Source organism: Molothrus ater, chromosome 25 (genome assembly GCF_012460135.2).
Source record: "Molothrus ater isolate BHLD 08-10-18 breed brown headed cowbird chromosome 25, BPBGC_Mater_1.1, whole genome shotgun sequence".
NCBI lineage: Eukaryota > Metazoa > Chordata > Aves > Passeriformes > Icteridae > Molothrus > Molothrus ater.
This window is the reverse complement of record NC_050502.2, coordinates 5685752-5713720: the sequence shown is the minus strand read 5'-3', so window position 1 is coordinate 5713720 and position 27969 is coordinate 5685752. Positions and strand designations below refer to the sequence as shown.

Below are 27969 nucleotides of genomic sequence, written 5' to 3'. Positions count from 1 at the left end.
GTACCAGCAGTGCAGTAAATCTGAAAAATAGATTTTATTTTTAACCAGTGGTATTGTGACATCTTATCTGGCATAACCAATTACAGCAAAATCCATGGATAGAAACAAAATAGCAGATCTCTGCTTTTGGGTGCAGCATGGTGCCCAGGCAGCTGAGCACAGCACGGCACTGGCAGCAGGGAGTTTGTGCCCCAGGGGCTCCCTCAGAGGACAGACTCCAATGAACCATTCCCACTCACACACACAGACACACGCACACACACAACACCGAGAGTTTTTAAAAATCTTTAGCAATATTTCCGCATGAAATCACACTGTAGCATCTACACAGAAAATGGCTGATAAAAATAATCTTGCTGTAGGTTTACATAGTATATCTACATTTTTATTTGAATACCCAGACTGCTGGCCCAGCAGAAAAGGGAGGTTTTTTGTCTTGATTTTGTTGGGCTGTGAAGAGTTTTATCCTAGAGCACAACAGAGCTGCTCTCTTCATCTCAGCCCAGACCTTTATTGAACTTTTGGCCTGAAGAGATCGCTGGGAAGTAGCCTAGGAAGAATCAATGGCTTTGTCATCCATGTCCCATCCCTTTGTGCTGCCTCTTCAAACATGGGGCAAAAACACTACAAAAACACTCTCTGCCCCACAGGTAACAAGAATACAAAATACTGCAAAAGCCTTTCTCCTCACATACACTGATACATTGCCCACACAGGATGCCTGCAACAAATTAAACTCTAAAAATGCCTCCTCCAGAGGCCCTAAAATTGGGCTCCTGAGTTCCCCAGCTACAGATGGAGCACACAAAGATGCTGAGAAACCTCCCTCCTGCCAGTCTCTAACTCTGGGCACTTCACTCATGCAGAGTCCTGGAAAATACAAAATATTTGAACCATGTTTGTATTCAAACATACTCCCCTTTCTCATGTTTCCTCGGGCAGAGATCAACCTGCTAAGAAATAGCCAAGAAGCTCTTATGTGAGAGGATAAAAAAACTTCTAGTAAATGTTAGTTTTATGTATATAAATATTTGTATTTATAGATATAGACAGTGAAAGGGTGATTGTGTGTTTATGCATGCTTATTTCTTTGCTTTGGGTTCCAATACTTCTTAAAAAAAATCTTTTCAGGAAATAACTTAAGTTCTGGCACAAGATACTACAGTCATTTCTTTAAAGAATGTTTTTTACACTTGATCTCACAAGAAACCTTTCCACCCAAGCTCTCCTCCTCTGCAGAGAGAAGGTCAGAACAAAGAAAAAGGTGCATGTTGCTCTGTTGTTGGACAGGGCATCCTTCCCTCGATGAAGCCTCTAGGATGGCAGGCATTTCACAAGGAGCTGCAGCACAGGAGGAAGGGTGCTGTGATTTTATGGCACTGCCTGAGGTACTCAGCAAACGTTTCACTGATGACTGAACTGCCCCCAGTGCCATCCCCAAAAAGTAAGGACAAAAATCAAGCAGCTCTACATGCACATACAGCTACAACATGCAAAAACACACCACCTTGTAGGGAACAGAATGCACAAACGTGTGGCTAGCAAGGATCTTCCCCAACCTCTGGCTCCTGGGAGATAATGCTGAGAAGCCTCAGAACAAGAGGAGGAGGAAAGTGAAAAAACACAGGAATACCCAATCCAGGGGTTGAAGTTGTTGCCTCAAAATTACTTCCCAATTACATTGAGTTCATGCCTCGCTACCTGGGAGCCTTCACTCTCAAGAACAGTGGGTCAGATTTCCACCCCAGACTTCCTTTCCCCTCTCTCCCCATTTATTTAAGGCACAAACATATTTACAGTTTCAAACAACATCTTTCCATGTTCCAAGAATCAGACACCAGAAGGTCTCTACACTCTGCTGCACCAGGAAGATCTGGATGTAAATCACACACCTGGCATTGAACAAGGACATCCCTCAACCCCACCTTCAGTCCTGAAGAAAACTGAGGACTCTCTAAGCCTATAAACCAGCTTTCATTCTTTTTGAGGTTACTCAGTTGTAGGAGAATTGATAAATGGCAATGATTGCAACCAAACTGTCACTGTCACCCTCCTCACCTCACCCCAGCAGTGCAGACTGGCGGTGCACTGTAACTCTGGAAGAACTAAGTGCAGTCAGAACAGGTCTCCAGAGGCTTGCCCCAGGCTGTACACAGAATACAAGAGCATGCAGCATGTTTACATAGACTCAGCTTCCTTCCCTCCCCCCTCCCTCCCCAGTTCAACACACACAAAACCCCTCCACTAAGGAGAATATTGTTGTGATGAGGCACTTGAACGATAATTGGAGAGTCCCTATGAAAAGGCCTTCCCTTCACAGTGAAGTGGGACAAACAGAAGAGAGCAGTTTCTCAGGACTCCATCTCCTCTTGGTCGAGCGGGGGTGGCACAAAGCTGATTACTTCATCATAAGTCAGGCCTGGGGGAGAAGTGGGACAGAAACTTAGCAGCAGGACTATGACAGCACTACCAGACACACCTTCATGCAAGAAAACCTGCAACAATCTCAAGTGTTCTGACAGCATTTTAAACAAAAAGTATTGTTTAATTAAGCCAAAGAAGAAAAGGATGGTTACACTGCTCTCAGAGACCAATATACACAATAAAAGATACTTCCAGAGCATTGAGGAGATGTAAGTGAGTTTGAAAACAAGGATATGTTTGTGTGCTCCTAGCAGTAATTAGTTACCAGGGACTGTGCTAAATATGCACACAGCATGGTGTAAGGACAGAATCAACAGGATGCCCACATTTTTATCACTTTCTGCTGTGCCTCTAACCATGGCTTAGCTGAACCTCAGCTCATGGGATGGAGAGGAGACTGAGGGGAGACTCAGCAAGGTCTGAGAGGGGCAGCTCCAATCTCTGTGAGCAGTGACAGCACCCAAGGGAGCAGCTGGAGCTGGGTCAGGAGGGTTGGGTTGGATCTCAGGGAAAGGTTCTTCCTACAGAGGGTGCTGGGCACAGCCCTGAGGCTGCCAGAGCTCCAGGAGTGTTTGGACACTGCTCTCAGGGATGCACAGGGTGAGATTCTGGACTTGTACAGGACCCCTGTGTAGGGCCCGGATTTGGACTCCATGATCCCTGCGGGTCCCTTCCAACTCAGGCTATTCCATGATTCTACAACCACAAGAGAAGCTGTCTCTCCTCTGCCCCAGACTCACTTTTCCACTCTTCAATCTCAAGCTCTCTGCTTTCAAAGGACTGGTCATAGGGGTCTGCCACGGGTTCATCGTCGGGGTCGTGGTACTGGGCGAAGTAGGCGTGGGCCAGCGCCTCGGCGGCCGTGATGCGCTTGTCCGTGTCCAGGACCAGCATCTTCTCCAGCAAGTCCACGGCTGCAAGAGCACCAGACACAGAGGATCTCTCACATCAGCTGGGTGACTCTACTCTGAAATGTTAAAGCTTCTAAAAGCCCAACACAGATGAGGAATCTGTAGTTTCTCAGGACCCACCATCATCCAGCATTTTGTTCCTCTTACACCCTTGGCCCACACGTCCTTCATACACATAACCCTGTTCTGCACTACTCCTAGAGCCAGAACAAAGCTTTGGGAGTCTCCAAAGGACAGGACATGCTAGCTTCAGTCTCAGGAAAATTCAATAAACAAGTCTTACCCAGGGGATTGGCACCAATAAACACGTTTTCAAAGTTCATTTTCGGCATGTAAGACAAAGACTGGATGTAGTTTCTTGCCTGCGGAAAGAAATGCTCTGTTGAAGTATCAGACAATATCAGCAGCAAGATCAAGTACTTTTCAACCATCCTGAAGCACAGGTTATTATAGTCTGTCTCCTTGCTTACTCTGACACCTACTAAGCACATCAGCATTACCCTGTCCCAACTAAGGCACTCAAGACAGTAGAGGAAGAGCTGACATCACTTGTGGCAAAGTAAGATTGGAAAGCAGAGAGGCGCAGGAGGAGCTGAGCCCCTGTGTCCCAGCAAGGCTGGGTGCAGCCTGCTGAGCTTTGCTGAGCTGCACAGCACAGCACACAATGCACAACCAGCTCACAGCCAGGCTCTCCCAGTCTCACACATCTGTGGTTGAGCACACACTGTCCAAATCTCACATCTTCCTTTAGTACAGAAGTCTTGCAGAAGAGCAGGTAGTTAATTGCCCACCCCATGCCACATGCAAGCATTTCATTCACAGACGTGGTGAACACGGAGTGAAGCCCTGCCCTGCACACCCCCTTCCTCTCTCAGATCTCACCTCGTGGCTGGGCATCCTGTTAATGAGATAGGCAGGGGGCGTTCCCGTCAGACGCATGATCTGCTGAAGCTGGTTAATATCTTAAGTGCCTCGTCAAGGGCTTTGTTAAAAACAGTGCAAAAACCATTTCAAACAGAACACAGTCGCATACAAAAGCATCTCTTCTGCAAACCACAAGGCAAAAGCCATACAGGCAGGGACCGCTAATTTTTTCAACTACCTGTGAAATGTTCAGCAATTTCACGAGTGAACACTTAAAGCAATGGAGAATCACTGCTCAGTTGGTAACTGCCAGTACAGAAAGTATTTCTGTCCAAGGGAAGTAGCATTACACTCCAACGAGGTTGTGTTCACATATCCCAGCAGTTTTAAGCCATCAGAGTAGACATTTCCTTTGGCTGAGGCTACTCCACAAAACTTTCCCTGAGCTGTGCAGCTATACACAGCTTCAGGAAAATGAACAAAAATGAAAACAGAAACAAAAACTCTACCCTCTGCACTGGTTACCAGCTTTTTTTCCCTCTTGCTGCATAGAAAGTGCTTAAATTTCTTGTGGTGCAAAGTGAAACTGGCTCACAACTGACACCTTCTGAACAGCCGAGTGCCCTTTGATGTGGGCTGGGTGACAGAAGGCATTAAATGCAAAATTAGCAAGACATTAGCATCGCATAAAACAGAGTTAGCAGGTATCAGTGAACAGGGAAAGTGAGAGTCAGTCAAGTAATGCAGCAGAAAACCAGAATTTGTTATAGTGGCACACGCAAAACCATCAAACACTTAAGAGTTTTGCTTTCCCCATACAATGGATAAAGAGTGGAAACAGTATTTTACTGCCTTTTTTTTTAAACAGACTTGTTTCAGACCTGGATAAGAGCAATTATCATTTTTATTGTGCAATAATGTATAAAAAAAGACCCACTTCAACTTACACACGCAAATTAATCTTCAGCTTAATTTAGTCAACCTTCCATCTTATGTCTCTTGCTAATCCCCTGTACTTCAAACACCAGAGTAACCTTAAGGTCAGTTCACAGGGCAACCAAATCAATTCAGGATTATTCAGCTCTAATCTCTCCAAAGTTGGAACATCCCAGGTGTTTTGCTTTGGTTTTTAACTTTTTACCTTGGTGGGATATTCAGCAAGTTGACCAATTTATTCAATTTGCACTGCACATCCCTTCAGCAGGTGCTATTCAAGGCTAATCTCACATTTGTATTTACAGTCACTGTTACAAGAACATTAAGCTGCAGCACTACATAATCTTGTCACCACTTTCCATAGCTCTGATCCTCTGCTGCAGCTCACGAACAGCAGTGGCCTCAGTGCTCACTGTGCATTCACCTGCTCCTCCCTAGCTCTGATTTATTCACTCCTCCTTCAGGAGCAGGTAGAATTAAAGGCCATTTCACACTGGGTTTGCTCAAGCTCACAATTCACGATTCCTACAGCACAGCAGGCGGCTGGAAATGGAGGCCACCCTCCCAAAGTGACTGCAGGAAACCTTTTTGGTGCTCCCTTGGTAAAAGGGCCCCGTGCAGCAAAACCCACATGGCACAAGTGAAGAGCAGACTCTGCTGTGTGCCCTGGAACAGCTGCTACAGAAAGGCACCTAAAAGGCATTTTCTGCTACAAAAACAAAGATATGGCAGCAGTGTTTCAGAAATTAATCACACCACAGAAGGGACTGTGTGTGTTTAGAGGATAACACACCTGCTCCTATTTAGAAAGATCCCTGGGTATGCAATCTGGAGAAATAATAACTGAGACAAGCCTCAAGCTCTTAGCTGTGAAAAATACTTCCCCAGTAACACCTGATGGTACAACAGATCACAAAGCATAAACCCACAAACTGAGAGAAAAGTCACGAAGCCGTAAAATGAGAATATGGAAGGATGAAATCATACCATGGGCAGAGGTAAGAGGAATAAAGATCAGATACACAAAGCATAAGAACTTAAAGCCATCCAAGAGCAAAGAATTAGCAAAGGAAGAAAAATAACAGAAAATAAATCCCAACACATTCTACAGATAAGACTACAGGAGAACAACACACAAACTTGGGACTTCTGAAAGGGCAGATATTACAATCAAAGTGTAAACTCACAGACTCTGAGGAGATTTTCTTCAAAAGCTCAGGCCCTGGGGTTCCAACGAGTCTCAAAATGAGCTTCAACTGATCAATATCTAATGATGGACCATAAAGGAAAATGCTGGGAGAAATCAAAATGAAAAGCGCAACACATCACCCTATTAATGCTGAAAATTAATTCTTGCCAAGGCCTTGACTGAAAAGCTATTTTAGACAAACCATATTCATTCCTCTTGTTACAACTGAATATAACTGAGCTCTCTCTGTATCAGACAGATTGAACATCTTGTCTACAGACACCCCACATGCATGGAATTGGGCACTGCATCCTGAACTATTTTGGAGCAGAAATCTTTAGCCCCACTGGCAAAGGCTGAACTTCCATGCTCCCTTCACCCTCTCAGGCCCCACACCAAGCTGCAGTTCACAGGATTAGGTTGCATTAGTAACAGCTGAAGTAAAGCAGAAGGCTGCAAATGGTAGGCACTCGTATTAAGAGGAAAGTCAAGGATTTTTGTGAACACCTTCCAAGCTCATTCAGCCACTTCTAAAGCTCAGGAGGTCAGGAAACAATTGGACCCTGCAGCATCACTTCCCCATGGGCACCCCCTGGCCACAGCCAGGGCAGCTGAGCTGCTGAGGCTGGCACAGGGTCCTGCCCTGGCACCTCCTGGCACCACCAGGGCAGGGGGATCAAGCACCTGAACCCCCCTTCTGCCCTCCAGACCTGCTGCAGCAGCAGGGAGAAACAGAGCAGGGCTCAGGTTTAACACAGGTCTGTGGAGAGCTCTCAGGATGGAGCACTGCAGATGCAAAGAAAGTTTAACCAGGACCAGAGCTCCCAGTCTGAGCTGTCCCCTTTAACAAGGCCTAGGTGACAAAACACACAATGGAGGGGGGGAATCCATCAAAGACACTGGTTCATGTCTAAATCTCAAGACACTAAGATGACACAAAGAATCCTTTTTAAAACCATCAATGCATAATCTCCCTTCTTCCCTGAATTATCCTCCACAGAGATTTCAGACTGTCCATAATGTTTATATTTGCCTTTAAATTTATACCAAAGTAGTTACACAAATCTTTTTAGACAATCTTGTTTTCTGGGATCGATTCCCTCCTGATGGCTGAAGATACAGCTGCAGTTCCTTCCTGGAGTATCTGTTAATTTGACTACTGCAAGAACTGCAAGAACTGCCACCTGTTTAAAAAACCCTAGAAAACAACACAGAGTTCCTGCAACATTGGCAAACTCTGTATGAAGGGAATCACCAATGCTTTGCTAAGACCACCATCTTTTGAGGTAAACTTTGGTCTAAAGTTTTATCTAGCAAATTAATTAAGAGCTCTGGAATCAGCACTTGGTCAGAACAGCTGAATTAATTTTTCATTTGTAAAGTTACTTGGCAAACTTCTAGCTACTCAAAACACTCAAAATCTAAGAGTAAACCCAATATGTAGTTGGATTTAGCACAGCTGAATTGCCAACTCTGAAGAGTCAATGCTTAAAATGAGATAGAATATGCACTGCTCTAGGAGAATCAGCAAAGGGCACTCTACTAACCACAACTGGCTCATGTCAATTGGATTTTCTTCTGAGCTATTTAAAACAGTCCTTACTTCTTGCACTTATTGTGCAAACAGCAGCTGAAGTGCAAATTTTAAGAGTGCTAACATGCCACAGCTCATTTTCAATATTTAAGTTATTTAAAGGCATTGAAAAGGCTGTGCACTGGTGTGCCAACGATATTGCTGCCCTGTTTGCTAGTGGAAGATACTTCTCAGATAAATAAGAAAAAACACAGACTATGGAACTGCTGCTGCCTAAAGCCAGCCCTGCTTCTGGTTTTAGGCCTGCCATCTATAACCTGCAGCATTCCTCAACTACAGGGCCCAGCACCTCCCAGAGAAATGAGCCACAAGCAATTAAAGACAGGAAAGAGATTTAGTAAATACAAAGCAGAAGAAAAACACCACCACATGTGCATGGGGAAGGAAAGCACAGCATGCAAACCCCAAGTGCCACCTTCAAGGTGCTCCCAAGGACTGAGGAGGGATTCTGAAATTCAGAAAATAACCTGCTATCACCACCAGCAGCAAATCTCACAAGTTGTGACAGCTTATCCAGGCAAAGCAAAGTTCCAAGTTGTTTTAGCTGCCATCACAAGCAAGAACAAGGTGTATCAGAAGAATATGTAATTTCAGACTCGTTAGTTATCATGGAAGTTTCATAATACTGAATAAAAACAGTAAAAAAAACACTCTCCAGAGTTTAAGGGAACACAAAACATACAAAAATGCTAAACTAGTACAAGAAAAAGGTAGATATTCTTATTTTTACTTTATATTATTTTGTGCAAGTCAAATATTCAAACAAAGTCAACTTTCCTGCTTATTTGTATGAATCATTCACATTCAGAGCTGTAAAAGTTTAATATATGTGTTTAAAAGAAACTGATCTTGGCAACAGATAAAACAATACCAACAAGAAAGCCTCAGCTAAGCCTCCCATGCACAGAAAATGTTGAGTTGGAAGGGACCACAAGGATCAGAGTCCAATGCCTGAAGGACTCTTGATTTCCAGCACCTCACTTTTTGCTTTTTGGTCTCTGATTCCTTTCCCACAGTCTTGATCCCCTTCTCCAGCTCCTGGCAGAGATTTCACCACCAGTATTAGAAATCCATCTTTCATCCAAATGCTTCTACCCATAGATTACAACAGGAATAATTCAATTACCTTACTTTCAGTTGTAAATTAGAAGTAGTTCAGCAATTCTGCAGAGATAAGCCCAAATTAATCACAGGGTTTTTCCTAAGAGTATCTCAGTTCTTGCTCTAAGTCAATGACAGCTGTGGTTAGAATCTCTGCAGATTCAGAAGTTTAAACTCAACATTCATTTATCAGAGGCACAATCATCACAGACAGCACTGAAGATCCTCATTTCAGAGCCCAACATTTTACTTACCTGACTAAATGAACTTACAGCTTACCTGCACTGAATGGGCTGCATCCCCAGGCTCTACAGAGAAACATGGGAGGGACTGTAAATGACATCCCAGCATTGCTGCCCAATCCTTGCTGAAAGGGACCAACACTTCCAACAAGAGAACCATCTCAACAGGGGCATGATCATCCTGAGAAGCCATTACAAATTCTGTCACTCTAATTTTGGAAATGTAAGGCTACACAGTTGAGAAAATTTACATCTTGAGACCAAGAAGCAACAACTACTTCAAATGTTCAGCTGTCAAACTGGAGCAATTTCCAGCAACACAAAGCCCCATTGCTTCCAACTGCTCAGGGAATTTTCTAGAACTGCAGTGGATTTGGATATATCACATCCTTGGCTACTGGACACAAGGCAAACATACCTTGAATTATTCATGTTAATATTAACTCCAAAGTCAGTAAGTCAGCAACTGTACAGTGACACTACAGGAGGAACAAGAGCCTCTGCAAATCTGTGCATACAATGAAATTAAGAGCCCAGAACTACCCAACAGGATCTAAACCTGGAAAACCCCTTCAAGTCTCTCCTAAAGTAATGCACATGTAAAGATTTCAATGAGCCCTCCAAGACAGGAAGAAACTAGAACTGACTTAATTCTGCTTGCTGTCCTTAGATGCCAGCAAACCTGGAGTGAAAGCTGCCAGCCAGGGTCCTTTCCAATCCTTGGGTCAGAGTTCCAAGCACAAACAAGATTCAGAACCAACCCTGCTCCCCTTTTAGTTTTAACCTCATGATGAAAAAGCACAAACACAGAAGCACTGGAAGAATTACAGTACTGCAAAGTTGTGTCTAAGATAGGAAAGGATTTGGTCTGTTTTTCTTAAATCTTAATCTCAGAACAGAAAGAGCATTTAATTAAAAGGCATTACTGCCATTTGCAAATGAAATTGAGCATTTAAAGTAAATCATCACAAGCATCTGCTGGGAGACATAAATGCATGAAGTACCTTATTATGATAAAGCAAATAAATTAGTTCCTAGAAGTAAACTTCATTTTGCATTGCAGATATCAGTGGCTCTAATTTACAGCTAAGAACAGAGTTGGAGAAACTCCTTAGACTTGGAAGAGTCACCATTTTGTTCAATTCATAAAAACCACAAAATAAATCAAAACCATGAAGCATTTCTTACACGTTACAAATCCTATTACAAATATTTTAGTTGCAAGCATCAAGTTCTTTAAAATCTGAAGTGTCACTGTTGCTAGGGTTAAATAATGGCAACAGCTTAAAGGCTTTTGCTTTGTTTGAATGAACAATTCTTGATATCTCAGTCTTTCTTAAAAGAAACCAAAAAAAAATCTGTCCAAACCAACCTACACATGCTGAATCAACAGATAAAAATACACCAGCTTTTGTTTAATTCAGTTTCTGCATCTGACAAGAGAAAAATACAGCAGAGATGACTACACAGCACAGTACAACAAATTCAGAGAGAAATGATGAGATGGAGACAAGCAGAAAAAGAGGAGAGGACAAAGTTAAAGCACACTGAAAAGAGGTGACACTGTGAAAGCTGGAATGAAAGCTTCTCCTCAGGAGGGAGTTTGGAACCCAGATGCTTTCTGAAGGTAAATAAAGAGCAGGCAGCAATTCCAACACCAGCTTCCTTTTCATCAAGTGCTAACATACTGAAATTAACTGGCACAAATACTAACAAATTAACAAAAGTTATTAAAATGAACAGACTGTGGTTGAAATAATAAACTTTGGTAAAAGGTGGGCAATGTAATTTTCTCTGGCAAATGAAAGCCCAATTTCTAGGCAATGAAAAATCTTGCCAGTAGTAAATTACACCCCAATCTTGTGTGGCTGAGCAAAAATTTTAAGTGCAACGATTTGCATCAAGTCTCACTTCCAATTTCCTGGGGAAAATATGACCAAATCTCACAAAGTTGTCTCAAATTTGCCAAAGTGTCCTACCCAGCTCACTTTGATGAGGCAAAAAAAAAAAAGTATTTTGGAAAGATCTTTTTCAGCGTTGGATTTTCACATAGTACAAGCACACTGTGAAAGAAGGTTCACAGTCAAGCATGGAAATGGAACCTAAACATTTCAGAGCAATTTTAATGAGAACCTTGGCACTAAAGAATCTGCACCCACTGCTTTCACAGCCAGGATACCTCCAGGAGAAAAGAAGAGAGGGCAGAAGGGAATCACATGTGCAAGAAACCTGAAGCACCAGAGGATTCTTGGCAAACATCCATGCAAGTATTAGCTAGAAACTCAACTAATCAATTTAAATAAACTTAAAGGAAAGTAACTGAAACAAAGAGTATATAAATCTAATGATGACAATAGACAATAAAGAGGAACAGATGTGCAGCAAAATCAAGAACTCACCTCTTTGTACTGTGAGTAAAAGAAGCCATTAATTCAAAAACAAACAAACAGAAGTCCATAATTAAACCCAGAACTTATTTTCTTGTCAATTATGTGAAAATGAAGATCTAATTTCAATTTCAAAAAAGAAATTACTTCTAAAGGATACGGTCTGTGCCAGGGAACAATGTTCTTCCAGTCAACAGCTCAGCCATAATGCATCCCACTGACCAAATATCAACTGAACAAAATAAGACAGAAAACAAAAGATGAGGCATAAAAATACAGCCTGAGCAGAACCATCCCAGCCAACCAGAGCCAACAACTCTGTCCTGAGACTGTCTCATGGCACTTTTTGTCATTTCTTCTGTCCTGAGACAGTCTCATGGCACTTTTTGTCATTTCTTCACACTACAGCTCCAGACACTCTCCTCAACCAGACACATCCCAGTCACTTATTTAAAAACCACTCTGCCAGGAAAAGCAGGGATAAGTGCTGACAATATTTTGCTGATTGCAGTTTCAAAGGTTCAGATTCCTGGTGAATGCTATCACAATGATTCTTCACCTCCATCTGACAGAAAGTGGTTCAAGTACCAACTCCAAAACATAATTACCAAGAGTGCCAACTTATGCAGTCAAAGGGGGATGCATGTGCAAGGACAACCTCTTTTCTTCCCCCCTCACAATTCAGAAACTTGGCAGATGAGAGAACTCCCGTGCTGGCCAAAGGCATTACCTGTCTGGTTGTAGTGCATCCAGTTCAGCATGATCTCAGGGGCCCTGTACCACCGCGTGGCCACGTACCCGGTCATCTCATCGTCCGTGTGCCGGGCCAGCCCGAAATCCAGGATCTGCAAACACAGACACAGCCACTGAGGGCAACAACAACACCCAGCACAAACTACAGGCAAGCACTGGCTGGGGACAGGACAGCTGGGAGAGCTGCAAAACACATTGTGAAAGCAAATTTCACAAGCTGTGAGAAGACACCAGGCTAGAACAGACAATCAGAATTCTGGCTGGGTACCTTGTCTCCAAAACAAGTAAACACAAACTAAAGCTGTTAACTCTGCACTTCCATGATGATTCACTAAAAACACAGGACCACATACAAAAACCACATCCTTACAACTCTACAGCTGGGAAGCTGTATTACTTTTATTACTTTTATTAATATTATTACTTTTCTATGAAAGTATTTTCAGAAGGAATTGTTTTGACACTTAAGTTGCAAGGGACAATTCACATGGCACTCAAATCTCAAACAAATCAGATTTTTTAATTACATTACCTTTAGCTCACAGTCTTCATTAACAGCTAGGTTACTGGGTTTTAAATCCTAAAAAATGAAACATCAGCATTAATAGTGGAGTATGTGTTGTTTCACGAGTCTGAAGTCGGTAAAATTGTAAACAGCGATAAAAATACAGATTCTAACTGAGTGCAAATACTAACTTTGGATAAATTATTTTATCAGAGTCAGAAATCTCTTCTGCGGTTCTCAGAGGTGTCACATGTAACCAAAAATGCAGAAAGGCAACACTGGTGCTGCATATTTGTATTTAAGATAAAAGCTAATTCACAAAGGAAAATTATGGATCTTGACAACCACCTTCCCTGTTCATTCTTTTTACTACTTAACCAAAAAAATTTATTTTCTCTGGTTTCTCTTGGGGCTATATTGTAAAAGTTCATGCTTCATTTTTTAAAGATATTGTTTCACTACAGGAAACAATCTTAGAATGAATACTCACCCTGTGTATTATGTCAGCTGAATGGATGTACTGTAAAATAAGATGACAAAATTTATGTAACAGTCCAAGCAGCCACCTCCTCATCTCTTCCCTGGAAAATACTGCCCTAGCCCAGCCCACACAATTCAGATGCTCCAGTCTGTCTGTGTCTGTGGGTTTCACCAGGTGGGTGTTCCAGTTTGCCTCTCCTTAGGAACACCCAGGAGTGCTGCCACACCAGTGGAACAACACAAGTAAACAAAACTGAAGAAATGGAAAATTCATTGCCAAAGCAGACCAGAGGGCATCACAGTTCATCATTTTCTACACTCTGCCCATAGGAACTCATAAAAATGATAGGAAACCTTACTGATGCAGAGCTCCAGAGAGGCAGAAGTGAAAGAACAATAATAAAACATTATTCTACAATACTTTAGGGAAGTTATAGAAGCCCTATGCACACAGCTGAATCTCTGAGGGTGTAACATTCACCAGGAACTTCCACCCTCCATGGTGAGCTGTCCCCATCCAGGGAACACGGGGACACTCACCTTCAGGCCCCGAAGGATCTGGTAAATGAGAAACTGCACGTGGTCATCAGTGAGCTTCTGGCATTTCACAATGTTGTTCAGGTCTGCTCCCATGAGATGTGTCACCAAGTACCTGAGAACAAAAGCAAACACGTGGACTGTGAAGCAATCTCTTGAATAGGATTAGGATAAAAACTCCCTATAAATCTCCAGTAGCAGAGCTGACTGTCCCAAAGCACGTTGCTCAATGAAACATAGACCGTGACACTTGAATTAATGTAGCAAATGAATATAGTGATTCCAACAGCACTGGGTAGTAAACCACAGCAAGTGAACAATTCTGACAAGTCCAATAGCTTAGGATATACTGGAACTTGTGCTGGAATTTGGGATTCTTTGTGAGTGATGGCAGACAAATTAAAGAGACAAATATTTCTGTCATAACCTGGGAGGTGTAAGGAGATACAAAAGACATTTTGTTGCAATCTTCAGAGAAGTTACCTACACATCATTGAATTCTTCTAGTGATTTGGCAGGGGTGAACACATCCAACAAGCCAATCACCTAAAAAAGAAAATAGTGAAAAGCTGTGAAATATATTTATAGCACATTACGATACAGTTACTAAGATCCTTTGTGGCACTGAAGTATTTATTCCAGTAGATGTTTCATTTCCATCTGTTCAGTGTTGTGCTTCGTGCAAGCTAACAAAGCCTCCTGGAACTTGCAAACCTGATGCAGACACACGTGAGAGCTCTGCAGCTCCATTTACTCCCTCAACTAAATCATCATGAACCAGATACTCTGATACCTTGGACTACTGCAAGCTTTGCAGCGAGCACGAGGGAAAATCCCACATGCACCAAGCAAAGAGCAATGCTGATGGCTGCTCAGTGCAGCTGGGGCTGTGCCTGCACTCACATTTTCGTGCTTCATGTGCTTGAGCAGCCGCAGCTCCCGGTAGGTTCTCTTGGCGTGGATGATGGACTGGAAGGGCCGCGACAGCTTCTTCACCGCCACCCGCAAACCGGTCTTGGTGTCAAAGGCAGAGCTGCAACACAGAGCAGGCAAGTCATCAAATTACCTCTTTGGGAATGCCTTCAAATCCACACTTATTCTAGCAACACCATTTCTCCAGTGAAAGCCATTTCTCGGTATCCTGGTCCATAACCTGCGCGCCACCCAAAATCCTCACAATTTTACACAAACTGTTGGTTTCTGCAGAGAATGTTTAAAAGGTGAGTCTGTCCACACAGTAAAGGGAAATCTTGTAGAAAGAAAGAGAAATGTTTATGACTTTGCTGTCTGAAGTGCTCTTAAACATAATCATGCACTAAAACTCTGGAGAGAAGAGCACTTGTAAATACTATCACTATTCCTAAACATACTTTCAAACACCACACTTGATCACAAAATGCTATGCTCAAAATACTATTTTCATGGTTTAACCATGAAAACCATACAAAAATCCAGAACTTGTGCCTAATAAAATCAGTTATGATTGTTGTTAATCATAACTGAAGCTGAAATTAAATTTCTTTGGTAAATCCCATCCAGTCACCAAGTTCTGTTATACAAAGGTGCCTGGGAATGAATGATGAGTAGCTGTACGTTACCAAAACTTGTCCCTTTAGCAGAAACCTTGCACATGCAAATAGTATTGACTTATATAGGACTTATCAAATCCTAGTCAGTAACTATATACACATACACACATATATAGAGAGGGTACAGTAAAATTATATTTTAAATAATTTCTTATGCAACTTATAAAGCTCTGGTCTGTCCAAAAGGAAGGAGGAGAAGAGAGGATAGGAAATCAACACTTGACTCAAGGCAATGAATATGGGGAAAGTATGGAATGGAAAGAGTCACACAAGGACAATACTGGTTGGTTTTCCTGTTGTATTTATGATTCAGGTGAACTCCTGATTCCATTTAAAAGTGAGTATGCACTAGTTCTTGATAAACATCAAGCAAAAAGGAATGCTACATATTTATAAAGTGTTAAATATAAAGCTTAACTAACAAAGCTCAAAGCCAATCACAAGAGCAGTCCTGGAATAAACCCACAATTGCATATGCAAACCACAACGCCCACCCCACCACAGGAGCCATTTGAAATAAAGGCAGCTGTCATTTGCTTGTACAGCAGCCACCAAGAATGAACCTGCAAAAAGACTCCTTATCTCAAATTTGCCAAGTGAAACAGAAAACACAACAGCAGCAGCCTCCTGTGAGCAGTGCCCCTTCCCCCAGGCCCTGGCAGGGAATGGAAAATCCCTCTGTGCACAGTGGAAGAAGAGCATCTCCCTTTCTATAAAGGGCATGCACAGAGTGGAAAGACCTCTCTGGAAAACACAGGGAGGACACCAGGTCACAGGCAGCAGCAACCTGCCAGAGCTGAACTGCTCAAGCTTCTCACACTGGCTCAAAAAACACCCTTAGCAACGACTTCCAGTGCAAGTTATCCTTTACACCCCAGCCAGGCACACAAAGAAGCCATCAAGCATTCATTTTTTAACGTTGATTTCAAATTCTCAAGTTTTCACACATCACTAGGGGGAAAAAAAAATCAATATTTAAGCAGCAGCACTTCATGAAATTTAGAATTCAATTTTTTTTCAGCCTCGGGTAAAAATCACCATCTTGCAATACACAAATATCTCTAGTTCAGCCTGAAAATACATGCCAGCATTTTACTGATACATAAGGTGTTTTCTAGGACTTGGAGCAAAAATAAGAGTAGTCATCATCATTCAGCACATGCTGCTGTAAATTAGTCATGGATCTTCACCAGTTTCCAAACATTTCAGGTACAAAATGCAGCAAATACCCAGCAACTCTTTCATCCTGCAAAGAAGGTGATGCCCTGCATCTCAAACCTCCACAGCTCCAGAGACAAATTTCTCTTTTGGTTTCCAAGATTTTGAGATTTCAGAGCCACCAGTCATAAAATAAGGTATTTCAGGATTCAGATGAAATTCAATTTCACTTTTTGTTTTTAAATTACATTTTTTGGGGTCACTATCATTGTCACTGAACAATCTCCAAAGGAACTGCAGCCAGCAGTACTGGTTAGCACAATGCACAAGCTCAGGAAAGAAAATTCTGTGTAATTGAACATTCACAATCTAAACTTAAAGTCAGAACACAGAGTCTGGTCATATTTGAGGCCTAAAGACTATTTCCCCACAGACAAATCACGCTGAGTAATTTTCTGCCAATACAGATAAGTGGCTAATGGTTCCTGCAGAGCTGCACAACAGCTGTCAGCTGGAGAACAGTTTAAAGAACACTAAGCTGCCTTTCATCACAGACTCTAAAACAGCTGCATTACATTGGTCACATTGCAGCTAAAGAAGCCCAATTAGGAAAAAATGACATGATCCACAGTTTTAAATCCCCTTTAAAACAAGATCAGCACAAATTTAGAATTTATCACACTTTTTTTTAACCTCTTACATAGCACCTGTGCTATGGCACATGAACTGCATCCACCTCACCCCAAGTGAGCTAAAATTACAATTCTGATCTAACCTGAATTGAATCCAGAACACAGGAGGTAGAAGAAAACAATTACTTTAGAGAACCAAGTAACAAGGTTATTTATGAGCACAATTTATTGAAATGTTAAATAATCAGAATGTTAATTTTTGTGCAAAGGCTATTTTGCTCAATGTAAGCTGCTCATTGCTAGTGCCTCTGCAAATACCCAAGCTAACTGAATCTCCTTAGGGCTACCTCTGAAGTTCATTTATGCACTCCTAATCAGACAGAAAAACACAGTTAGCACCTGGCAGTTTGTCATTGACTGCAGTCACTTCTGTACCTGCACTTCAGTCACCACCCTCCCAACACACTCTAAAAGTTGCAAATATCATTCCCCTGTGCTAGAATAGCTCCTGCTTCTAAGAAAGCTGCAATAAAAATCTCCCTGCAGGACACGTGCTCTCAATAATTTCCCTTAATATCCCAAGTTCCCCTTCAGTCCAACCCCCTTGCCAGCCCTTTCAGAGCTCTGCTCACAGCTTTTCTGTGCCTGCCCTTCTCCTCCTCAGCTCCCCTCTCCCCACACATCTTCTGCCAATCCTTCCTGTGTGGCTGCTCCATCCCACTCACTTGTACAGTTCTGTTCCTATGGCTCCTCACAGATCCACCACACCTTGCAGGAGGAGCGGGCACCTGTCCCTCCAAGCACACACAGGATTTGGAGGCACTCGCCCGCTTTGATAAGGGATTAGAAAAAGAATCCGCAGAGGAACTGTTTCTACAAAAGTGCTATTTAGGGTTATTTCGTTTCCTCTAGACCCTAATGTCCTAAAATTTCTTAAATCTATAATGTTTCTCTAAATTCTCAGTATCCAAGAAATTCAGACTCAGTGTCAGTACAACTGTGGGTTGAAATGGGAGGAAATCACAGGTTTTGGAGGGCTGTATCACTTGACAGTCTATTTTAAAAAAGCTAAAAAAAAAAATCTTATGCAAGATTTTGAGGAAGAGTAAGTCTTGGCCATTCAATCCTTTCCAAATTAATTAAGGCAATACAGATACCTTGCAAAGCAATTAAGCCAAGCCCTTTATTTTACAATGGCATCAATACAACAAAGAACAGCTGCAAAAACATAACAAATAAGTGAACTAAAATATACCGAATGTGCTTCACAGCCTTTTAGAAATTGATGGGAAATTTGTGAAAACACCAATTTGCTTAGCTCAGAGCTGGCTGAGCTGATGCCAGGAGTCGAGACTTCCCTCCAGCACAGGCAAGAAATGAAGCAATCCTCCAAGTGAGGTGTGAGTCACCAATCAATCCCATCTCTGCTCAGCAGCTTCCCACTGCAAGATGTTGTATTGTCTGGGCCCCTCTCCTTACGTGAAACATTACAAAATGGATATGTCAAGAACCCTTTTTTCAATGCAGGCCTGGTTACAAAAGCATGCAAGAGACTGTTGTATAAATACACAAAATGTTGCAAGAATGAATGAAACAGCATTTCATACAACAGATGCCATGGCAATTGTTATGTGACTTGGGGAGAATCAATCTGAGGATATGTGGAGATTTTTCTCAAAGTTTTGGAACTGAATCCCTATTTGTATCCCCAACACTTTGCAGTTTTTAAAAAAATGGATCCTGAAAAATACCTGAGCTGGCCATTTGAACTTAATTCCTCCAGCACTGCACATCACCCTTCAGAAAACTGCAATGTTTGCTCTCATTTCAGGCAGTGGCTCAGGCTGCCTGCAGAAAATGCCTCTCCCTCCATCCACGGACTCCCAGTAGTTCAGGTTTGTGCATGAGGAGCTCCAAGCCATGCTCACAGCACATTCAAAGCAGCCTACAACAGCTCCCCGCTCTAAGTGACTCATCTGGCTCCTTAATGCTTTCTTTTTTATTCGTTTTCCCCTCCACTTTCTGGAGACTCCGCATCTTCAAATGCCTCATTTTGACAACTTAAACAACAGAGAATTTGATTGCATTTGAATACAATAATGCAGTGAACATACATGAAACTATATTTCCCATTTTAAGGATTGTTAAAACAACACTATGTGCTATCCCAACAGGGATGCACCAAATTCCAAATGAAACTTTTTATTGGACAGAAAAAAAAAATCTCTGAAGGGACAGAGCAGAACAAGTCCTTGCAGGAATACCATAAATAATATGCATCACCACTTGTAGCTTAATAAACGCCCATAAATATGCAAAATTTTTTGTTGTTTTCTTGAATTTTTCAATTCTGACATACTTTCCATATCACAACATCTTTTCTGAAAACTATTTTTAGAAGAACATACAGGAAGCCATTAACATGGACTGTAAAAAGACTCTGCCACATGTCTGAAATTGCTTCCAATACAAAACTGTTTCGCTTGGTCTGAACAGAGTTGCACAATCTTTGAAAGTTTTGACACAGCAAAACAGGAAATTCATGATGCAAACTCTTTAGTTACTGGTTGAAAATAAACTTTGCAAGTATTACATGTACAGTAGAGATTGTAGGGAGGGGAAGAGAAAATGGGAGTGGGGTATATGATGTAGGATCAACCTTAAACTACAAAGGACACAGCACCAAGCAAATTAATTTCCCATTACATTTCAGGAGTTGCATAACTCTGAGACACTTACAGGGGTATTTATCAGCTGGGTCAACAAGGTCCTTCTTTCACCAAAAGAAACCTGTCTATTCCCTCCCAATCAAAATCATTCTATAATTATACTTAAAAAAAAAACAACAACAACCAAACCAAAAACACCCCTCAGCAAGCATAGTGGTTATTCTTGCTACAAAATTGACCAGCCTGGTTTACTTTTATGAAATGCAAGCCTCTGCACACTTCAATCACAGCACTTTAAAAAATGCAAGTTATTTAAGATCAACTTGCCAACAATTTTATAACAGGTTAAGAACAGCTGAGCATTTCATTAAAACTGTAGCACGTGCAAAGGAACTTATTTTCTTTTCTAGCAGCACGTGTCCTCCTCCTTATAATAAAATTGATACCCATAATGCAAATTTGCATACTACATTAATAAAAGCATATGCACGCCTGCTCGAACACAGCAGCAAAGCAGCTTTGTAATTATGCCCCCATAGTTCAAAATTCCGCTCACACTTTGACAGAACCAAAGAACACAGAATAAAACCCAGAACGCTCATGTGGAAGACGTTTCTTTATCAAAGGAGGCAGTAATCTGTGAACATTTAACTAAATGACTGCTAAAGTCTAGAGTCAAACTGATTCAAGCACTACCTTGTCTTTAAGCTTAAGCAAAGTATGCAGCTCCATTTGTGTTTAATGATCCACCGCAGCTCAGCAGAGAAGCTACAAATTAAGGGCGCATTGTATCTCACACATGCAGCCTGGTTTATTCCTATTGGGTAAGCATTAAAAACTAAACTCTCCCAGCTCCCTGTATTTCTGCATGTCTCACAGCAGGACTTTACTCTCCCAGGGAGCACATTCTGCAGTATGTGTATTGCAGTAATTCCATAGCAATAAAACGAGTCCTCCTGTGTTCATCTATTATTGCCAAGAAAATATTGGTGCTTGTAAATCCACTATAATAAGTGAGGAATAAAAAACCAGCCCTCCCAGCATTGTCTCTATTTCTTGCCTATCAACAAATTCCGGATGAAAATACAATTGCCTCAAATATAATCTATCCTTCAGGTCCAGAAAGAAACTGGGACAAGAGCTGCCAAGCCCTCAGCTCTGCAAAGCCGGCTATGGGGGGGCTCCATCCCTCTGCACTTCCCACCTACCAACTGCAAGGAACCTCACTGAAATATGTCCATATGAGCTCATTCGGGGCGGGACGGGGGGGGCCGGCAACGACACATTATTATCTTCCCCTGCAAAAATGTTTCGGAGCCACCTGCCATGTGGTGCAATCCCCGACGCATTCCAAAGACGAGACTGCGGCTTCCCGGCAGCACCGCGCGTAAAGCCGGGCAGGAAAAATGTCTCTTGCAGGAGGCTGGTGGAGAGCTGGGAACAGGAATCTCTGGAGGACAGGAGCCCCCGGGGGACAGGGGAGCCCCGCTCGCCGCGGCGCCCACCCCGCACGGAGCCCGCCGCGGGTCCCTGCAGGGCACCGGGGGCCGCGGGGCGGGGCAGCGACCTAAGGCGACCTCCCCCGCACTGCCCCGTCCCCTCCCAGCACTCACCAGACGGAGCCGTAGGCCCCGGAGCCGACCGGGGAGAGGTTCTGGTAGCGCTCGGGCACCTCCCACACCGTCTTGTTCAGCTCCTGCCGGTAGAACTTGGGCCGCTCCTGAGACATCTCGGTTGCGGAGCCCGCCCCGCCCGGCCCGGCGGGAGGGGGAGGCTCTGCCTGCGGCTGCAACAGCACCGCCGCCGCCACTACCTCCTTCTCCTCCTGCAGCGGCGGCAGCGACTTCTTCCTTCCTTCCTTCTTTCGCTCCCTCCCCCGAGCGCTCCCGGGCGGGGGCAGCCCCGCAGCAGCGACGCCCCCGCTGCCGCCGCCGCCGGCCCCGCACGCCCCGCCCCGCGCGGCCGCTGCCCCCCTCCCACAGGCACGGGGGGCGAGGCCGAGCGCGCCCGTGTCACCGCCTTCCCCCGCCGCTCTCCCTCCCCGGGCTGTGCCACGAGGGGCGGGATGGCCCCGTCAGGCGCGGCCGGCGGTCGTGCGGCCAGCGGCGATCGAGGCGGGGGCGCCGGCGTGCGGGGCGGGGACGCGCTCCCGCCGCAGGTGGGACGGCGCAGGCGACACCGCAGCCACCGCCTCCGCCGCTCACGCCCCGCCCCGAGCGGCACAGCCCGGGCGGCGCAGCCGGAGCTCCGACCCCGTACACCCCGCAACGGCCCCGGCAGCCGCGGGCACCGGCCCCGCTGTCCCCGCACAAAGCGCGGAGCCGCTCCCCGCGGGCGGCACAGCCCGGGGCTCCTCGGGGCCGCGCTCGCGAGAGCTCCGGGCCCAGGGCACAGATGCCCCAATATGGAGCCCGCGCGGCCGCGTCTCGCGAGAGCGGCGCTGAGGGCGGCGGGGGCGGGCCGCGTCCCGCCTTCCCCTCGGCGAGCGCCTCGCTTCTCCTTGAGCTGCTCTGAAAGTAAAAAGTAAAGGAAAATAGATAAGAAAGCTTAGCTAGGGCAGCACAGGGTGAGTAGCGGCGTGCCAGGGTGTATCTTAGCCCTAGCGCGCCTGAAGCCTTGCAAGCTGGTGTGAATTGTTCCTGTAAACTTCGCAAAGATGTTTTGTTCCCTTGCAGGGATGTCAAGTCAGGCGTGTTGGGGAGAGCTAAGCACGCACTGCACAATTTCCCAGTGTCCTGATCGTTCTCTGTGTTTTTTGAGAATAAGCTGCTTCTCAATACATCTCAAAAGGCCTTGCATTATCAAAGATACAGATGCGTTTGCTTTTAAGTGCATGCATAAGCCTCAAGTCATTAAGTGCAGCAGGTTAAGCTAATTTCGGGATGGAACCCATGGGGTCTTCACCAGGTAGTAAGTACAGAATATCACAGAAAATAATTAATGTTAGGGATTTGTGTTCACTTAGCTTTACATCTCAAGCTTTAGAAACTTAAATTGTTAGTAATACAGTGCAAGATAGACACATTCTGAATGGGTTGTGGAAGCTTGCTTTTGAAACATTTGGCTTCCCATAGCAAAACCCTTGTCTTTCTCTACACAAAGCACTGTGTCCTATGGTGCTGTAAGTCATTGAAGCCCACAGGAATAAACAGTTAAAAGTTACCACTGCTTGCACCTATAAAGTAATTATTTCTTGGTATCTTAGGGTCCTTAACACCTTTAATTTGCAAACTCTCTTACATCCTGTTAGTTTTACCTTGAAAAGCGTGATTGACCTCAAGGATGTCGGACACACCTCGCTCTCTCTGTGGTTTGGAGTGACTAGGGCATGTGTACAAGACAGTAAATATAATGCTGGTGTCCCTGCTGTGGTATCAGAAGAAACAGGTCTCAGTGATGGTGGGTTTGTTTCTTTGTTTTAGTTTTGTTTGACTATGAATATTGCAGTTTTCTTTCTGAATCTCTTTTTGGATCTAGTTTGGACTCTCAATGGTTATGGCTTTTTCTCCTCTGCTAGGTCCTCCTGTGAAAGCAAACACAGAATCTCTTATTCATCATTTATCTGGGCTTTGTTTCAGTGTATACTGAAACTTAAACTATTGTTTTGAGACCGTGACAGGGCTTGAGACTCAGGACTGAGCCACTGGGTGAGGTTCTCCAAGGTGTGGTGAGCTAATCTATCAGCCTGCTGCTGCCAAAAGGGACAGGAGCACACGGGGAAAGGGAGGCAGGGGAGCCAGCCCTCTCCCTCTGGATAACCAGCTCTTTCATCACCTGAAGCCTAAAACTATGGGTCTTGTCCAACTTACACTGCTGTAAAGGAATTTTGTGATGATAAATGCAGGCAGAGCTGTAGTTTGAGTTGCTGTTGTTTTCCAGTTCTCAGTAACCATGAAGACTTGTCAACAAGGTTACTTTCTGTAATAGTGAGATCTTTTACATTATGCAAAAGCTTTCTGTTCCACCACTGTCTTATATATTATATCTTAAAACATGTAAGGAAATTAGATGAAATTCTAGAGTCAGAGAAACAAAATCACTTGATGGTAAGAGTTGAATTGTGTATATTTGTGACATGTGATGTAGAGTTAATAGTCTGTCCACCCAAAATTAACTGATGCAATAAAATAAGTTTTGCCCAGAATTCAAAGGGAGAATTTTGCTAATATTATTGGAATTTTTATCATTGCATTGTTTAATAAGAAAATCTCTTTTATTTCTTACTCGAGCTCATTGTTTAAGAAAAATGTCTGCCTTGCTTCCTCATGATTTTTTCCCTGCTCATTTGCACTTCCCTATTTCATGTGTTTTCTCTGTTCTCCATTTTGTATCCACTTGTCAGCAGAGCCACACTTGACAGTGAAATTATGGAGAGGGACACAGCTCTATAATGTTAATGTGAGTCCCCACAGTCACTGCTCACAGTCCAGGGATGCCAGAAGTCTCACTTATGTTTGGTTTGTAAATTATTAAAAAAAAAAAAAATCAGCAACATTGTCAGGGAATTAAAAGGGTGAAGAAAGAGCACTGGGTGGTGAGGTTAGTCAGTGTTTAGCTACTGGAAATTCTGATTCAAACACATACATGGGAAATAAATCATGTAGGTCAAGTCCTGATTTAACCCACTCACTAAATAACTTAATACAGGAAACACTTGTCTGGTTTTGGACAGGTGGGGTGGATTTGTTTATTTTTGCTTCCCAGATGCAGTTGGTTTCTAGAAGGAATCAAAATCCCATCCCCTCTTTTTGTGCAGTGTTAATTAGGTCAAGTGATGGATGTACCCAGTGCTCTGGGCTTCTCCAGCGCCAGGCTCTCATGTGAACAGCACACACAGAGTATTTGTGATTCACCTGAGAGGAATGCAAGGGCACAGAGGTGCCTGCCTGGGGCCGATGCCGTGTGCCAGCTCTGGGATAACACCTGTGCCTGCAGGGAGCAAGCAGGGCAAAGCCTGGCAATGCAGCAGGGACCCACAGCAGCTCGGGGGTCACCTCCAGCAGTGCCTGTGAGCTCAGCCCCTCGAGAGCTGGGATTTGGGGTGTCCTTTGCTCCCATGCCAGCAGAGCCCTCTCGCTGCTCAGGTGGCGGCACCTCATTATGGGAACTGCACTTGACCACCTTGACAGTCTGGCCACCCTTGGCTAAGAGTTACATCCAGATATGAACTTGGCTTTTCAAGAAGACTGTGTAGAGTCTCCTACTGCAGAGGAAACTGAATCCTGGAACTTCTTGGACTGAAGACAGGAAGAACTGAAGGCCCAAATGGTATTGAGCAATTCTCAAACCACGTATGCTTCCCTACATTGTTCTGGACAGTGGCCTCACGCCAAGCTTCTTCCAGCTCTATTCAAAATGAGTAATGTAAACCCCATGAAAAGCATAGCCCTCATTTCCAGATTCTGTTGGCTCTCCAGTGGCAGCCTTGATTTAAGATGAAATGGATTCCTAGCTATTGGCACCATGAAAGGTCTCCACTGAAAAATTAAGAGATTTTTTTTTCATCTTGTTCAGCAAAGCTCCAAATCTTCCCTTCCTACCACAATGACTGCAGAGTTTAGCACCAGAGGACAAGTCAGACATCAGAATGTCAGCATGCAAGTCACAGGGATTCATGCTGCAAAACAAATATCCTGCTGAGAGGGAGTCCAGTCAATCCTGATCTTTTTCCCCTACGAGTGTGCAGTGCCATACCATTGTTCCCACTTATGGACACAAGGGTTCTGTGTTCAGCCAAGCACAGATCCCTGGACATGGGCTGTGAAGTGACAAAGCACCTGCTTTATAGCCACATATTCCACCTATACCTCTAAAAACCCACAGAAGTCAGAGTTTAAAGGGCTGTCTATAATTTGTGTTGGCAGCCTGAAGTTCTTACCTGACGTAGTTGCAGCAAGTCCGGTTGTTTTGCACGCAGCAATGCTCTAATGTTCTTCCCAGCTGGTGGGATGCCACAAGGCTTTCCTGGCAGGGCTTGCTGCAGAAACCCAGGCTGCAAATTATTGTGGCTTTATTTCATAGCCCCTACACATTCATCTTAGTCCTTTAGATTAAATAGTATTGAGAAAAACCGTGAATAGTAGAACCTGCAAGAGCTCTAAGGTGAATACATAACCACCTTAAACACAGGTATTTGTTTAACGCATGCAACACAGCGCCTGAACACCCCAGTAACTGCAAAGGTTTTTTTTCCGTGGCCGTTATTAAATGAATTATTTAATATTAAGAATCTCCGAGTCTGATGGGCGTTGCACTCCGCTCGGGGCACATGATTTTACACGTGGATTCAGTGGACGGCTTTGCGGGCTGAGCGAGGCCGGCGGGGCGGGTACAGGTGCGGGAGCTCAGCGGGCGCGGGAGGCCGGTGCGCGCCCCGAGCGGCCAAACGGAGCCCGCACCGCGTCCCGCCGCCGTTCGGCTCGGGCGGCTCCCGCCGCCGTCGGCTCGGGCGGCTCCGCCGCCCCGCGCCGCCGCCGCTGCCGGAGCCGGAGCCGGAGCCGCCGCCGGAGCCGGAGCCGCGCAGGGCGGGCGGGGCGGGGCAGGGCAGGGCAGGGGCGGCTCCGGGCCGGGAGGCGGTGGCTCCGCGCGGCTGAGGCGGCCGAGCCGCGCGTGCCCAGCCCGGCGGGCGCAGCGCAGGCGCCCGGGGCCGCCGGCGGTGGCGGCCATGGAGCGGAAAGGTGAGCGCGGCGCGGCCTCCATCGCCCCGCGGGGCCCCCGCAGGGCCCGCCGCCCTTCACGCCTCTCTCTCCTTCTCTCCCTCAGTGCTGGCGCTGCAGGCCCGGAAGAAGCGGACCAAAGCCAAGAAGGACAAGGCCCAGAGGAAGTGAGTGCGGCCGCGTCTCCCTTCGGGCGGCATCTCCCGCCGGCACCGCCGCCTCTTTGTTCCCCCGGCCCTCCCCGCGGGGAAAGGACTGCGGGGCCCGGCGGCCCGGAGGGTGCTGGGGGCAGAGGAGCGTGCGGGCCCCGCGGTCGGGCGGGTTTTTAACCGGAGTTAACCGAGCGCACGTTTCGGGAGCGGAGCCGGCGCAGCGCGTGGCCCGGGGCGGCCGTTTTGCCGCCCGGCTCTGGCCGCTTCCCCTCGCCGGCTCCGCTCCTTGGGCCGGCCGGGGAACGGCAGGCTCTGCCTTCCCTGCTGCTCCCCGAAACCCGGCCGTGGGGCTGCCCTGGTGCTCAGGGACGGATGCTGGGCTGCCCTTGCCGGCTCCCCTTGGCCGCGGGCTGTAGCTCGCACGGAGTTGTCAGCGTCCCCTCTCTGCAGTCCCCGGGGCACTTCAGCAACTGCCGCCTTGGGGAACCGGCTTCTCTCCGCTCTCTCCCCCCTCTTGACTCTCTTTCTCCCTGAGATTTCCTTTTTTTCTTGCCGAAAGAATGCCGTGGTGTGTTGTTTACTTCGTTCTCTAACTTTGATGCTCTCGTGTGGCTTCTTTCTCACCGCAGGAATGTCACGAGTCTCTATGTGTGGGGAACTTTTGGAGGCAGATGTAGAAATTAGAAGAACTCGAGTAAATACTAAACAATGTCAGCAGGCTGCACTAAGTGCTCTGTTCAGTGCTGCCCATGGATCCCTTTCTACTGAAAGGTGATGTCAGGCCTAGAGCTGGTTCTGTATCCTCCATAAAATGCTGCTTATTTCTGTAAAATGTCTGGTGGCTCAGGATGGTTTTACTTGAAGGTGCCTAGGAACTGAGATGGTAAGGCTAAGGCTTTGGGGGTGGCAGTTGGGGGGTTTTTTCTTTAGGCCTAGAGTAATGCTTCTCAGACAAATCACAGGGATTTAAAATATTTTTTCTTGTTGCCTTCAGCCAAGAGTCAGTGGTTTTGAGATGGGGCTTTTGAAGAGTGAGGAGCCTTAACCGAAATATTTGGGAGACATGCATTATGGTTCCATGCTATTCCATAGGTGTTCCTGGTATTCCTTGAAGGTAGCATTAGGACAAATTTTAAGTGCTCTCCTCCTCCTCCTCTAATTTTTGTATGAATAATCCATTGTCTAATTCG

At 45.0% G+C, this 27969-nt stretch overlaps 2 protein-coding genes across 5 annotated transcripts in view; one reads left to right on the top strand and one right to left on the bottom strand.

Moving 5' to 3' along the window:
- Positions 1-15: 15 nt before the first annotated feature.
- Positions 16-22288, bottom strand: MAPK14 (mitogen-activated protein kinase 14). Of its 2 annotated transcripts, none has more exons than XM_036398393.2 (12): positions 21585-22288; positions 14827-14956; positions 14411-14469; positions 13927-14038; positions 13397-13426; positions 12934-12981; positions 12379-12493; positions 11809-11880; positions 6323-6402; positions 3619-3697; positions 3165-3338; positions 16-2419 (listed from the first exon to the last, which is right to left on the bottom strand). In XM_036398393.2, exons 1-12 carry the CDS (start codon positions 21698-21700, stop codon positions 2352-2354), a joined length of 1083 nt encoding a protein of 360 aa, XP_036254286.1. In that variant the 5' UTR covers positions 21701-22288; the 3' UTR covers positions 16-2351. The 2 variants fall into 2 exon arrangements, with proteins under 2 accessions (XP_036254286.1, XP_036254285.1); XM_036398392.2 differs by lacking the exon at positions 6323-6402 and adding an exon at positions 4218-4297 and having other exon boundaries at positions 21585-22286.
- A 4285-nt stretch (positions 22289-26573) lies between these two features.
- Positions 26574-27969, top strand: part of SRPK1 (SRSF protein kinase 1) — a 23346-nt gene continuing 21950 nt past the window's right edge. For 2 of the 3 annotated variants that reach the window (XM_036398203.1, XM_036398202.1), the window contains exon 1: positions 27396-27550. In XM_036398203.1, coding sequence (XP_036254096.1) covers positions 27411-27550 — 140 coding nt within the window. In that variant the 5' untranslated portion in view covers positions 27396-27410. Of the gene's footprint in view, positions 26649-26733; positions 26795-27395; positions 27551-27969 lie in introns of those variants that run through there. The other variant, XM_036398204.2, reaches the window with a different exon arrangement.

Bases quoted from the DNA above. Each gene is read 5' to 3' on its own strand.
- MAPK14 (XM_036398393.2), bottom strand. From the start codon at position 21,700: ATGTCTCAGGAGCGGCCCAAGTTCTACCGGCAGGAGCTGAACAAGACG. The intron at 14,957-21,584 runs GTGAGTGCTGGG...TCTGTGTTGCAG, and splicing joins GGGGCCTACGGCTCCGTCTG to CTCTGCCTTTGACACCAAGA. The intron at 3,698-6,322 runs GTGAGTTTACAC...TTCTTTCCGCAG, and splicing joins AGAAAATCTCCTCAGAGTCT to GCAAGAAACTACATCCAGTC.